Source organism: Cryptotermes secundus, unplaced genomic scaffold (genome assembly GCF_002891405.2).
Source record: "Cryptotermes secundus unplaced genomic scaffold, Csec_1.0 scaffold563, whole genome shotgun sequence".
In the NCBI taxonomy this organism is placed as follows: Eukaryota; Metazoa; Arthropoda; class Insecta; order Blattodea; family Kalotermitidae; genus Cryptotermes; species Cryptotermes secundus.
Window position 1 is genome coordinate 58,449 of NW_019734971.1, and position 14,541 is coordinate 72,989.

The window sequence follows — 14,541 nt, forward strand, 5'->3', positions numbered from 1 at the left end:
TCAAACAGGCATACCCGTCAATCACCACTGAGTCTGGCGACAAACTGCCTACTCCCTGCCCAACAGGCGCCAATGAGATGACATAAGTCGCTGCTTTCAGCTGCGCCTGTACAGTGCAGCCTGGGAGAGGATGCGGCCGCTGCCGAACTATGAACACTGTCTCTGGCATACGCGTTTTATAATTGCCAGTAAAGAGAATAATTATTAGTTATTTTGAAATTCATGATAATTAAAGCCTGTATTCATCAAAAGTTTTTCTATATTATTTTTATTTTTTGTAACTTTTCTAATTGATTTAGGGCAGTTTTAATTTTTATCTGTAGGAAAGTATGCTGCGCCCCCCCTTTCAAGCACTTCGCACCCCACAGTTTGAGAACCACTGGCCTATGCAATTCAAAGATTCGATTTCTTCACAGCATATTCACCATAAGCCACGGTTAATAGGGCTAACATTTCACTAGCACTTTTACCAGATTTCACACAAAACTTGATATTTATCCACTGCTCCAGATTCTCATTACTCATTTTTCTGCAAACAGTATATCACGGACACATACTACTTCCTCTGCTGCTTGGGAACAAATGACTCATTTAGTCTGTGGCTTATGTAAACGTAAGTTGGAACATGTTCAAATGTGCTTGGGTACATGAGTTTGCCTGACTCAACACCTTAGTGACATGCTACAGCCATTCTGGAAATTAAATAGTCGCACCTTGTATGAAATCATATTGAAATGGCTGTTGAATTACAAAACTGCTAAATACAGGCATAAACAATTATATACTGTATATGCCTAAGACAGGGCATGCGGTAGTGTACTTGGTTGAGGCACCATGCTACAAGCCGGAAGGTCACGGATTTGAATCCCGATGAGGCAGATTTTTCCCCCCCCCCCNCTAATCCTTCCAGCAGCACTATGGCCCTGGGTTCAACTCAGCCTCTAATAGAAATGAGAACCAGGAATCTTCCTGGGGGGTAAAGGGCGGCCAGCACAGAAGGCTGACAACCTTATGGGCCTTCACAGCCAGTTACAGGGACAGCTTTACCTTTATATGTCTAAAACAGGGACAAATGTTTTCATATTAAACTGGGGCAAGGTGCAATGCATCAAATACCTTTGAAGTTCTCACAGCGGTGATTATGAAGAATTTTAACTTCTGGGATATTGATGTTCCCTCCGAATGTCCGTCGACTCTCAGTGGGCTATATGACATTATATGCAAGAAGAAAGAACTCTTCATACCTATGCAGGATTTCAGGTTCTCACAGCAGTGGTTATGAAGAGTTCGAGCAATGTGTCTGCATTAAGTTCTGTGTGAAGTGTGGTAATCTGCTACCAAAACCCTTGAAATGCTTCATGAGGCTTTTGGAGAACATTCATTAAGCCAGACAGCGGTTTCTGAATGACATTCACATTTCATGGCTGGTCAAGTGTCAGCTGAAGATGACATAGGTTCAGGATGACCATGCACAAGCAAAACGACAGAAAATGTTGAAAAAATCTGAGAACTCATCCATGAAGACCATCGCCGTTGGGATCAGTTAAGGAGTTTGCCAGGAGATCTTTACAGAAAATTTGAACATGCACTACATAGCCACGAAGTTTGTTCCCTGATTCTTGACAAATGTTCAAAAGCAGCAGTGTGTAAATGTGTCTTGAGCAACAACAGAAGGCTAATGAGGACCCAGCTTGTTTCTCTAGGATGATGACAGGTGACAAAAATTGGACTTATGGTTATGATCCAGAAACAAAGCAACAATCGCTGCAGTGGAAGAACCCACACTCACCAAGAGCAAAAAAAGGTCTGGAGTTCAATGAAGATCATGCTCAGTGGTTTTTTTTTATGTGAAGGGGGTGAGATCACCGTGAATTTGTTCCTCCTAACACTACGGTCAACTGTGGCTTTTGCTGTGATGTTTTGAGACTCTGGGAGAAAATATGCAATGAAAAAGACAGGGACTTTGGCGCGACCACAACTGGCTCCATAATGACAACATGCCAGCCCACACATCCCTGAAAACCACAGAGTTTGTGACTAACAACATGGTTATAGTTCCCCATCCTCCCTACTTGGTGGACTTAGCCCCCTGTGATTTTGCTTTGTTTCCCAAATTGAAAATAAAACTGAAGGGATGGCATTTTGAAAGTGTCTGACATCCAAAGAGAATCGCAAAGTGGTACTCGACAGCATTAAGGAAAATGACTTCCATGGTGCTTTTGAAGCTTGAAAAAAATAAGTGGATCAATGTATATGTTCCCTAGGAGACTATTTTGAATGAGATGGCAGCCAAAATTGGGTAAGTTAAGCCAGCATTTCTTTTTTCACCTAGTCCAGGAACTTTCCAATAGCAACTCAAGATACAATTTAAATCTCAAAGCCAATACACATATCAGTTATAACAGAAAATATTCAGAATGTTAAGATGATGTTATGCCACAGGAAATGATTACAAATCCTCTCTTCAGATCACTGCTGTCCAAGAACATTATCTGTGTGTGTACCCCCTCGTAACTATAGGTTTTATGACGGAACACTGATCAAATACGCGAACTTCATCTGTTCCAGTTCTAGTAATAAATTCTTCATTCAGACTGTCCTGCATTTCTTTCCTTACAGGTATCTTCCTCAGCAACACCCACTTAAACTTCTCGGTGTTTCCTAAGCTACATTTCCACTTTTTTACAGAAAATCGAAGCTGGTTTCAAAGAAATTATGAACTACTTCAAAATTTCAGTAATTTCCCTGAATCTACCAACTTTGTCAGTTGCTTTTTGACATCAATTGTTATGAAAAGTTCACTTTTTCTGGATTCTAAATTGTTCACTATGTTCATGGCTACTTCTGTAGCTGAAATTTTATCTTTCTCGATTAAAGTAATGTATGTCTGGAATGTTTGACACTTGAGCTTTAGCAAATGATAACCACAATTGCAAGCAGGGATCTTCAAACAATTTCTACAACATAACAGGGCACTTTTCTTGGGACAAAAAATATGAACAAAGTCCATTAAACATACTTAAAATTCTGTCAATTGATGGACCCAAGGACAATAATCTTGTATTTCCGTGCTCCAATAACTTTGCATAATTGTTTCCTGCAAAGTCACAAAAGTTCTTAAGATTTTCAAACCTTAAGGTATATATATGAAAATATTTATACACTTTGACAGCAAAACTTTCAGTGTCTATTGGTAAACAATCTGCTGCACACTGGACACAATTGTGTATTATGTGTGCCCCACAACCAATACCAACAATTTCTCTCCCAAGTTGAATTTCCAATTTTCGTCATACATTGTCTTTACCAACTCTTTTGCAACCACCAAAATTAGTGTTCGTGTTGTCTGCGCACAATGGAACAATCTTATTTTGCAAAGCAAATTTATCACTCACTTCCTTCAACATGGCACTCTGTAGGTCAGATCTTTCTCCTGGCAAGGAAGTAAAGCTTATAATTTTTACGTGAACACCACATGTTGGCAAAAAATACCGCACAAAAACAGGAACAAGTTTGATGCATCTAAACTGATGGTAATACTTTTAGTTTCATTCAAGTCCTTAATTACTCCATCCAATATGTATGGCGATAAAACATTGGTTAATATCGCTTCAGATTTTGTTCGTGCTGACGAAAATTTAGGTTCATAAATCTTCTTTATTAATTTAGATAAACAGTCATTTGCCCTAAAACTTTGGTTGTGATGCACAGCATGATAGGCAACAAGAGCTTCGCTTGCCGCAATTTTACCGGCTGCACCATCACCACTTTCAACAACAATGAATGAGCTGATAGTTTTGCACTAACTCAAAGTTTTTTTCACTATCCTTATGTTTTTGGCTAAGTAGATGTTGATTGATATCGCTTCTACCTCCGTGAGCAAGGGAAAAATGGATGTTGCAATGTTGGCATATGACTTTCGTACCATCATTACACAATTTATCCAATGTAATAAATTTAAATTATTTTTTAAGATAGTCGTTGAATGTGGACTTTCGTCTCTTTGACATTTTGAAAGATTCTCAAGAGCTAAGAAAAATAGAATAGAAACTTGCTGCTGACTATTGACTGTTCAGTTCACTCTACACTGGCAGAACAAAGACGAAAGCTAAGCGAGTCGCCATGCCACAGCCTATGCAATGATGCCCAGCGTGCCCTATGGCAGCATGGCTGCACATGAGGGGTCAACGAACTCACAACTGTTGCCAAAATGTTACATGGTTCTTCTTAATTTAAACAAAGTCCTTGCAGATATCGAGCGATGAATTTCTATGCACCGATGATGATTCATTGAATCATAACTTATGAATGACCAGTATTTAAAACTTATTTTTTATTAAAATGGGACAAAACTGACATTTTTATGAAAACGACGTGATGGCCAGAAAACATTAAAAAAACGGTATGTATGGTCAGCCTAATTAAGGCACATACTATACATACTATATCAGCACACTAACACATTTTATATTTGCATAAGCATCCATACATGCACACACTCCACAACTGATACAAATAAAAATGAAGAATTAAATTCATGAGAAGTCATGAACACAAAAGAATAATAAGAAAACCAATGGAATGAAAAGAAAATGAAAACAGTGAAAAGGTAAATACATATCTCATGTATACTGACTCTTTAGTTGCAATTTTGTCACTTACATAAAAACTATTTCCTCTAATGGATCAGAAAGTTAACAATAAAAGTAATGCCATTTTTAACATTATTTTAAATATGAACTAAAATATCAGAGTAATGTGAAATAATGTGATAAGCATTACAAAGTTTTACATACACAGGAGCAAAACATGCATGCTTTTCTCGGCAAAAGTCAATTCTGTGTTTTCCACTGCATGTTCTGGTGTTCTTTTTCCAAATTGTATTGAAAACACCACATTTACTATGATGTAAACAATTTTTGTTATAAATTATACATATATTTTATTAGGCAATTGTTTGATTGTATTAGCAAGATAATTTGACGCACTTCTGTATCTATGCTTCGCCCTCAAATGGATGTGATGGAACAAGAAATTAAATTAAAGTAAAGTAAAGTAAAGTAAAGGATCAAGAAGGACCAGAAGGTTCTTGTATATATTCCAAATGGAATAAAGCATAAAAACATAACAAATATATGACTGGAGCATAGGGTTTACATTTTCAGTTACACTTCTTCATCTTAACACTTAGCTGACCGGTGATTTAAATATCTAATTCGCCCTGGGGACCGGCATTTTTAAACATACTACCCTAACTTGTGCACTGTTCACTTTAAAAATTAATATAAAATCTCCTAATTAATTTTTTGAACTAAAATTTTTGGAGAACACTTACCAATGCTCCTAGAAGTGCTTGAGGGTGTGATATTTCTGGAAACTTTCCCCTTTGTGAAGTGGCATTACAAAGAACTTGCAAATGTAGACATACTCCTTTTTTTGTGAACTGTGCAAACACGGCATTGCCTAGAAGTATTCTTCCCCTTGGAATGTTCACTCTTCATAATTTTCACGAGGGTATTTTTCCGCATATCACTTAAGAGTCGCCCTGGGAGGTCCACATGAGGCCTTCGTGGGATGGGAGTTGATGGGCCCGGTCGTACTAAGTCTTTGTGTGACCCTGGTTCTGCCGCCACCATCTGGACTGTAGCCCAGGCCTTTACCACATTCATCAGAAATGCTTTGTATTTCAATTTTGAATCAGGGTTTAGATTTTTTTTAGATTTTTTGCTGTCCCCGCAATGTTACTACACGCAATGTTATTACCCGCATTATCGTCGGAGCTACTGTCACTTTTACTGTCTGTGGCCACAATTCTTTGTTGTCCCCCATCACTGTCACTGTCTGAATGACAATTAATCCATTACTACGCGTCTCACAAGGCAGGTCAGCTAGGTCATCGGAGGAGAATTTGTCCTTGATCCATTCTCCCCACTAGCTACTGGCTGATACACACAGCTTGAAGAAGGCAAAGCATTTTCCTTTATAGTCGGTTAAGTAAACAGCGAGGTCAAGTTACTGACTGCTAGCTAAACATTCCAGAGTCTTATCATGCATCTGCAGGCGGTTGCGTGCAATGTAGGTGGCGCCAGAGCACTGTATAGTGTGTTGCAACTTATCATGTTCTAAAAGCCTGTTAACACGCGAATGGTCCGCCATGTTTAAAAGCGAAAAGCCTTTTAAAGGGTGCGCGGTCCACAAAGTGTTAAATGGAAGGAAGGATAGGATATGCTTCCAGTATCATACCACAAATGCATCCATATCTATTATCCCTAATACCCCCAAAACAAATACATGAATTTTTGTGGAACTTAGCATCCACATAATGCCAATGGGGCAAGCTGAAGTTCCTACACGTTAATTTCTTGTTGACAGTAATGAAAAATACTGGCCAGGGAAGTCTTTGAAGTAAGAAATGTCACTTTCTTGACTGATGCAAAATAACATTATATTCATCCATACCTATTTCTGGTTTTCCAAGCGATAATAATACTGAAGTAAAGCATTATATTTAGATTGTAAAGAAATAAACCTATGAATTTTGTATGAAGTGGTTTCTATATGTTAAAAATTATAAAATGTGACAATATGAAATTTTGAGGTTATATCTGCAACCACCACATTGTGGAAGCCCATTCTTTTCAAATAAGTATATCTAAATAAATATGGTAATTAACTTGTATAGCTGTTAAATTAACTCCTGCTAGCCTCTCTACACAGAGAGCAGCACTTATGGAATGAGAACATTTATTTCCTCAATAAGAGTTTAATTATCCAGTTACAATGAGATTTTAGCTACAGGTACATATATTAATTGGAAATTTAATCCATTTAATTGAAAGCATATACTAAGCTGCATCAACAACTGTTTAACAATAATGATAAATGCACAGTGGAATGGGACAGAGAGTGAAATGAACAAAATGTCAAAGATGTAGGAATTCTTAACTGTGAGAATTTATATACACTTCACTTGTTACTATCATATAACTTCATTAATTATTACCTGAAGGTGAATTAATTTCATAGAAAGTTTGTTACAGTTCATACTTGTAATAACAAGAATAGCAGATTTTTCTGTAAATGTACAGAACTTGAGCATCTTCATTGACTCTATAAAAGCATAGAATTCTGAAGTTTTAATGGCAGATTTCATACATCTGCTATTAATGACTATATTACGGTAAATGAATCACTACGATCTGTCATACGAACAACAAAACAGATCAATGTTTGGATCTGAAACGGAAATCAAAATGAGTGGCTAAATTATTAATGTTACAAATCAAGAAATTATGAAATATAACTTACAATGAAACATATTCAATTTGCTGGCAATCAGAAAAGTTTGAAGAATCACAATGATTTTAAAGGGTATTGAGATAATCTCCATCTCATCTTACCCGGGCCCTTCTTCTGTGCCTATCTTCAACTGGAAATCAACAGAGTTATGACTACGAGGCTTCCATTTCAGAACCTCGGAACAACGACCTGCGACGTATGGCTAAAAGAGAGCAAAAACAACATTTGTAGGGCCACCCACACATGCACTCATATATATTAATTCACATCATAATTCATTTACATTCATTTCACTTTCTCACATGTGTGTTACATATGAGAAAGTACTGTGATCCCTGACATCGATATTTTCATGAATTTACACATTTTCGGCTCCTATGATTACAAAGTGATTTCTGGAATTCTGTCTGTCTGCATTAATGTGTGTCATGCTAGCATTTGAATGGCTACACAGATTTTATTCATATTCAGCATAAAAGAATTTATCTACCATAACAATGCTTAGTAAATGTGAACATTCCAGCTTCAAAAACAGGACCCATTCAGAAAACAGCTCTAACAGACTCTCATCAAACTCATTATCTTCAGGAAAATAACAGTATATGCACAGGGAACCAAACACGAAAAAAAGGCTTTACCAGCCAAATTGGATTTCACTGTTGTTCAATATTCAGCAACCGGACATGATTAATCAAGCAACAATCAACTTAATTTCCAAGATAATGTAGTCAAGGTCAATCACATATGAGAAAGCATGTGCAGTGTCTTGGCACTGACTTCTTAAGGTTTGTGAAAAAACTGCTGATCTCTAAAAGTTTCAAAACTGTCCAACATAGAAAATACTGCCGACTACTTCAACTATCAATATAAGCAAAATATTTTCTCCAGATAACTGTGTATCCCTACATGGAGTTTACAGGTAAGAAAATACAGCTTATTTCTTTGTCCTTCTTTACCAAATTTAATTACATTCTGTACCTCATATTCATCATATCCACAGGCATATTCCCGAATCTACAACCTCAAACTTCATGCTACATCCATAGTGCTCCTGTGGTATACCATACTATTCTGTCAGTAACATTTGCGTGACTCCAAGATTGTGCTACAGATCATTACATGTGTGAATATCACCAAACAGTACTAAATACTGTAATCATTCAAGCCTAGGGATACATCAAATCTGCATTTCATTAATTCACTGATAATAGCCAATTTAATTTAAGAATAATTAATATTCTTTGCTGATTAGTAGAGCCACTCAGTAACTTAAGACAGAAATGCAATCAACATTGTTGGTAATTTGTAGCTTAAGTCTAATTTATAAAATTAATGAGTAACATCAAAAGAGTACAACTAACATGTGTAGTAAATTGTTCTTGGAAATTTGACTTTCATCACACAGACAACACCATTGATGTAGCAAGTGTTAATAACATGTATTTCAAGCTGAGGATGCCAGACCATGTGTAGAATTAATGAGCTATTCATGGCATGATAGCAATTTGATACCCAATAGTACTAAAGCAAGTAATTGATTTGCCAATATAAAAATTAAGGACCATCTCAAATTTAAAAAACCAATCAGGAGTCAACTTGTGTGGAACAGAAGCACTCTGAATTTTTGTAGCGTCATGACACTTCATCCATGAAAGCACTCTGGTGTAGATCTTCAGAATGGATGAACATAAAACACTTCATCTCCATAAAGACTCTGCTGTAAGCCTTCAAAGAGTGCAGACAAAAACTCAGGTTCAAAGTTCCCAAAGTGTACAATGCACACTCTGTTTTTAAATGAATTTAAAGTTGTGAATGGTGACTTATATACATGTGTAGTACAAAACAATACATTGTGACTGTGCAATTATCAGAACGTAGGTTAAGAATTACTATGTTCCTCTGCCTGCCCAAATAAGGCCTGACAACCCTGAGAAAACTTCCTGTTCATACCACAATAATTATGAGCTAGTCATCTAGCAGGCAAGCCAGTAGAAACAACAAGTGTCAACAGTATCCCAACATGTGGCACAGAACTGTATGGATGTGCAACGGTTATGTCCTCCTCCTTTCTCTTCATGTTCAGATCTGCTGATTTCCCTTTCAGAGTGTTAATGCTACACCAACCTGCTCATACAGGGGGAAAAAAACTGTGGTTTTAGTCCGCAAGTGAACTATAGCGACTGGGCGACTGCCGCTCGTTGGCAAATTTAGTGCCAACTTTAGCAGATAGAGGGCGTTGCGTGGTCAGCGCAACAAATCCCCACAGCCATTAATCTCAGTTTTCTAGACCAGAGCCGGTATTTCCTTGAAATAGCTCCTCAATCATCCTCACAAGGCTGAGTGGACCCTGTTCCAGACTAATTATTTCTCATAAAATCTGGTAGCTTTGGGAATCGAACCTGGGACCTCCGGATCTGTAGCCAGGAAAACTGACCACTAGACCACAGAGGCAAAGTGAATTATGCAATGAAACATGAGATTCAAATCAGAAGAAGTCTGTCCACCATCTAGGTCTCTACATATGGATTCATTTTCAACAGAATACCATAAGCTGAAATGTATGAATTTTCAAACTTTTTTTAAAACTAATCAAGGTAATTCTGTAATTAGACTGAAATCAGAACAACATTCATATTCCTACAGAAGATAATCTTACATCCTTGGAAGGTTGGAAGATGAGGCCATCAGGTTCATGAGACAGCATTTTGCTAAATTTGTCACTCAGCAAGCTACCAGCCTGTGTAATATCCCAGAACTGCTTCAAACGTACACTGAATGGTTCAGACGACTTGTCAATACGACCCTCCTTCATGGCTTGATGTCTTGGCTGAACAATTTCTTTCTGTACAAAGCAACAATTATTTATTTCAAAAACAAGCAGTCAAAAGTGATAAACAACAATACAAAATATTCACTGTAAACCATATTTCCAAATAGCGGAAACATATTTACTATGAATCTTGCTTGATATTTGGTGACTGAATAACAGTTCTCAGATGCAAAACAATTAACTCATTTTTTATTTCATAAGCTGCAAATTATGTGGAACAAACCTACCACCAAAGTCAATGTCAATGAGAAAATCAAAACTGTGGGAAAGTAGAGGAAAAGGAGATGAAGAAGGCAAAAATTTCATTCCCTCTTCCAACATAAATGCTGCATTTCTTCGTATCTCACATCAGTAGTTATGACGAAATATTCCCTGCATCCTGAGAATGGCGGCAATAAGTGAACAATGAAATATAACTGGAACTTACCTCAATACACCCAAGCCTTACAGGATAAAATGCAGATCTACCAACATCACAACCATCAAATTTGATAATATCATAGGCCAAGTATCGAGGAATGTCTTGCCCATTCACTTTATCTATAACCATTTCCTAAATAAACAAAAAAAAAGTGACATTTTATTTAGATATACTGCCTCTCTATACATTATAAGAAAACAAATTGAGCTCTACTACGTAACAACATTACGACAGAAATGAAACAACATTCTTTGCTTTGCTACACCAACAAGACTGCACACATTTCTCTGCCAGTCTCATATTCCTGTATTGGATATGACTAACCATGAATAACATGGCAATCATAGCAGCCTGGACTAGTGCCTCTGCACCAAAGATGATTGACTTTGATGACATAAACACTCCAAATACAGAACTAAGGCCACCTTTGAAAATGGCACAGAAGCAATAAACGATTACTGGAGTTACTAGGTGGTTCAAATATGACTGGGACTGATTTTTTGTAAACAAGCCACACTGCGCAGCAGCTGTGCGACCTTGAGAGATTGTAGCCACAACCTCCACTCTCCCTCCTGTTACGGTTAGAACCTGTTCAGTGCAGTCTGGGAGTTGCTAGAGGGATGAGCGTACAGAAGGTACCGCGGAGCGTGGAACAACGCATTGTGATCAAATTCTTCGTTGGAGAAAACGTCCCGTCCGCTGAAATTCACCACAGACTCCAACAACAGTATGGGGAAGAGTGTCTCTCATGGACCCGTGTGTCTGAGTGGTGTAAGTGCTTCAGAGAGGACAGAGAGCACGTGCAAGTAAGTGTTTGGCAATTATGTTTTTTTTTAATCAGTCCCAGTCATATTTGAACCACCTTGTATTTCTATTTAATGAATTTACTATAATTGAAAAAATGGACAGACTATGATTAATTAACATTGCAGCATCACACTCAGAAGCTTCAGCACAGGTAATACCAAAGCCAACGATGGGTTATGATCCCAAGTCAGTTCCATCCAAATCCAGTCTTAACAACTTATCTCCCAAAGTTCCTCTTTTAATGCCATCCTCCTAGCTTCTCTGTCTCCTGGGTAGACATTTCCTAAGTGGTTTCCTTACCAAAATTCTGAATATCTCTAGTCTCCCCTCCATGCAAATCCACTACATTCTCCTATATTTCATTAACCTAACAATATTAGGTGTTATAATACCCCGTCCAGAAGAGTGTTGACTAAATGTCTGTTGAGGTCCTTTCTGTGTGGAAACTTCAATCCAGATACTTGGAAAGCACAGTTATCTCGGTCAATGAAGTATATTTCATGCTCTTGCAGAATCAGCATCATATATCTGTAATAAAAATTTGTCATAGATTTGGAAGGGCAAACAAACATATCAATGTATCTGTATCAATGCTTCAACCATCGTTTACTAGGCAATGCTTCGGTAAACACCACTGAAAGGTGGAATAGCAATGAACAAGCAGAATTCCATTTGCTAGGCAACAGCTCACTAAAACTCATTCTCATGTCAATAAAGATTCAGCAAAGGTTTCTGTGGATATGAGGAATCTTGGGATCACCAGGTGTTTCTACAGTGGATACAGGAGACCAATAGCTTCTATTCAGTCCTCCTGAACTTATAAAAGAGAGTTCATTTGTGAATTCAATTCATTCATAACATAATTCAGAAGGCAGTTCAGTAGTTGAATATTCAGCTGTGGAGCGTTAACCAGGTAAGATTCGTTACTGGGAAACGACTAGTAAGCAAACATTGAAGATTTTATTTAATGTGCTATAGTTACAGTAATCTAGAGAGTTACAGTTCAGCAGATAAGTTTTTATGTTGTTCTATATCCATGCTGTTGTTCAGCATTTAACTTTGTTCGTTTGGGTACACTATTGCAACTATCTTATTCTAACTGCTTCCTTTTCCTGTACTCTCTCATATATGCAGCATGACTATTATCAGCGGACATCTTATCAGTGCATGACGTCATACGCTGGCAGCTTGCCTATAGTATTGGGTCATACACTAAACAGTGGAACTGAATTTGCTGTATTTGTCACACACAAGTAGTCATAACTCCTAAACTGTAAGCCATAGGACAAAACGGATTGCATTTTTGAGAAGCGCATATTTATTTACATATTTCACTTGAAATATGCCCAGTTCCATCTATGTGCTTTGCTGAGAACATTTCCAAGGTAATTAAGTCAACAACAGAACATCAATTACTTAGTAGCGAAGGTATCAATAATCACAAAATGTTACACTTAGCTGAGAACATTTCCGAGGTAACGAAGTCTACAATACAACTTCGGTTACTTAGCAGCAAAGATATCAATAATTACAAACTGTTCAATTTCTGTTACTTATGGCTTCATTCCATTTGCACCCTCATATAACAACATTTTCAACGTTAAAATTTAACTTGCCTTGTGCCATCAGCTTTCCAAGAAACTCTGTATGGTTTCTCACTCAGTAACTTGATATTGTGTGTGTCCATTGATACAGGCTGGCAGCCAGGAAAACCAGTGCTGTAAGTAAAAGAAATTGTTCCTCTGATTAATTTTTAACTATGAAGTTATAATGATATTTTTGTGTTAGGTGAGTCCCTTGTCACCACGGAATGGCATGTCCTTAGGTGGTGAATGGAGGAGACGGCTTCCAGATATGGAGGGTAGCTGCAAATATACTGAATAAGTAGTCATGGACAGTGGACAGCTTGGGGTTGGCTGTGGGGCTAACAAATCTCCACTGTAAAAAATAAGCGTGTTATGGAAGATCACAAGAATCCTCAGACCTGGATGGATTCCTTGTATAAATGATCTAAGTGAAAGAAAATGGATATGAGATTTGGCACTTGGAATGTTAGAAGTATGTATATGGTAGGTGTGCTCAGGGCAGTGGCAGAAAAACCTTCACAATATAAGTTATATTTAGTGGGAATACAGGAGGTCTGATGGGATGGAGGTGGCACTGATCCAGCAAGAGAATATACATTTTTCTATGCAAAAGGGGAATGAGAGTCATGAATATCATATCAGCAGATAAGAGGGTAGAGTCTGTAACAGGATATCATACATAATACTGTTACTTTTTTTTAAATCTCCTTTATTGACAATCAGATACTACAATCTTTTAGTCAATTTGCTGTCTTGTGTACAATTAGTTAAGAACAGTACACTTCAGTGGCTTGAGTGAGTCACTTCCATCGACGCGGCCCTCAGTTTTTAGGTCTTGTGGCCACTTTCGTCCAGTTCTTCTGTGGTCGTGTTGATGTAAAAGTGGTTGGAGCAGTGGGTTGGGGTGGTTAGCTAATTTGTTGAAGTGTTTGATGCTGTGTTCTTTGATGACTTCTGTGACATATGGAGTTTTGAGGTTGGTGTGAATGGTGTGGTTAGACATGTACCACGGTGCGTTTACGATGAGACAAAGAATTTTTGATTGAGTTCGTTGGATGAGATCTATATCTGATTTGCTGGCGCATCCCCAGAGTTGGATTCTGTATGTCCATATTGGTTTGATGACTGATTTGTATATTAACAGCTTGTTGTCATTGGATAGGTGTTATTTTGTTCCTATGAGCCAGTATAGGTCTTTGATTTTTTGATCCATTTGTTTTCTTTTCGTGAGGATGTGTTGTTTCCAGTTGAGCTTGCTGTCAAAGGTAAGTCCAAGATACTTTGCCTGATCTTTTTGTTGTATGGTAGTGTGGATTATTTGAATAAGAGGGCATTTGCCTTTTCGAAGCGTGAACGTTGTTTGAATGAATTTTGTTTCATTAACCTTGATTTTCCATTTTTTTAGCCATTTTTCTATGAGTATGAGGTCATTCTGTAAGTTAGTTGCTGTGATGGGATTATCGTGTGTCGTCAGCAAATGTCCCTATGAGTGTTTTATGGGATATGGGGAGGTCGTGGGTGTAGAGCGTGTAGAGGAAGGGGCTGAGCAGGCTTCCTTGTGGCACGCCTAAGAGGACTGGTAGTCTTCTTGATCGTTC

The 14,541-nt window shown here is 37.8% G+C and overlaps 1 protein-coding gene across 1 annotated transcript in view; it reads right to left on the reverse strand.

Annotated features, from left to right (window-relative positions):
• The window catches only part of LOC111869117 (mRNA-capping enzyme), a 53,201-nt gene that overhangs the window by 21,781 nt on the left and 16,879 nt on the right, over nt 1-14,541 (reverse strand). The window contains exons 7-11 of the mRNA XM_023860338.2: nt 12,974-13,075; nt 11,750-11,885; nt 10,557-10,682; nt 9,956-10,141; nt 7,401-7,501 (exon numbers count right to left, since the gene is read on the reverse strand). Coding sequence (XP_023716106.1) covers nt 7,401-7,501; nt 9,956-10,141; nt 10,557-10,682; nt 11,750-11,885; nt 12,974-13,075 — 651 coding nt within the window. The remainder of the gene's footprint in view (nt 1-7,400; nt 7,502-9,955; nt 10,142-10,556; nt 10,683-11,749; nt 11,886-12,973; nt 13,076-14,541) is intronic.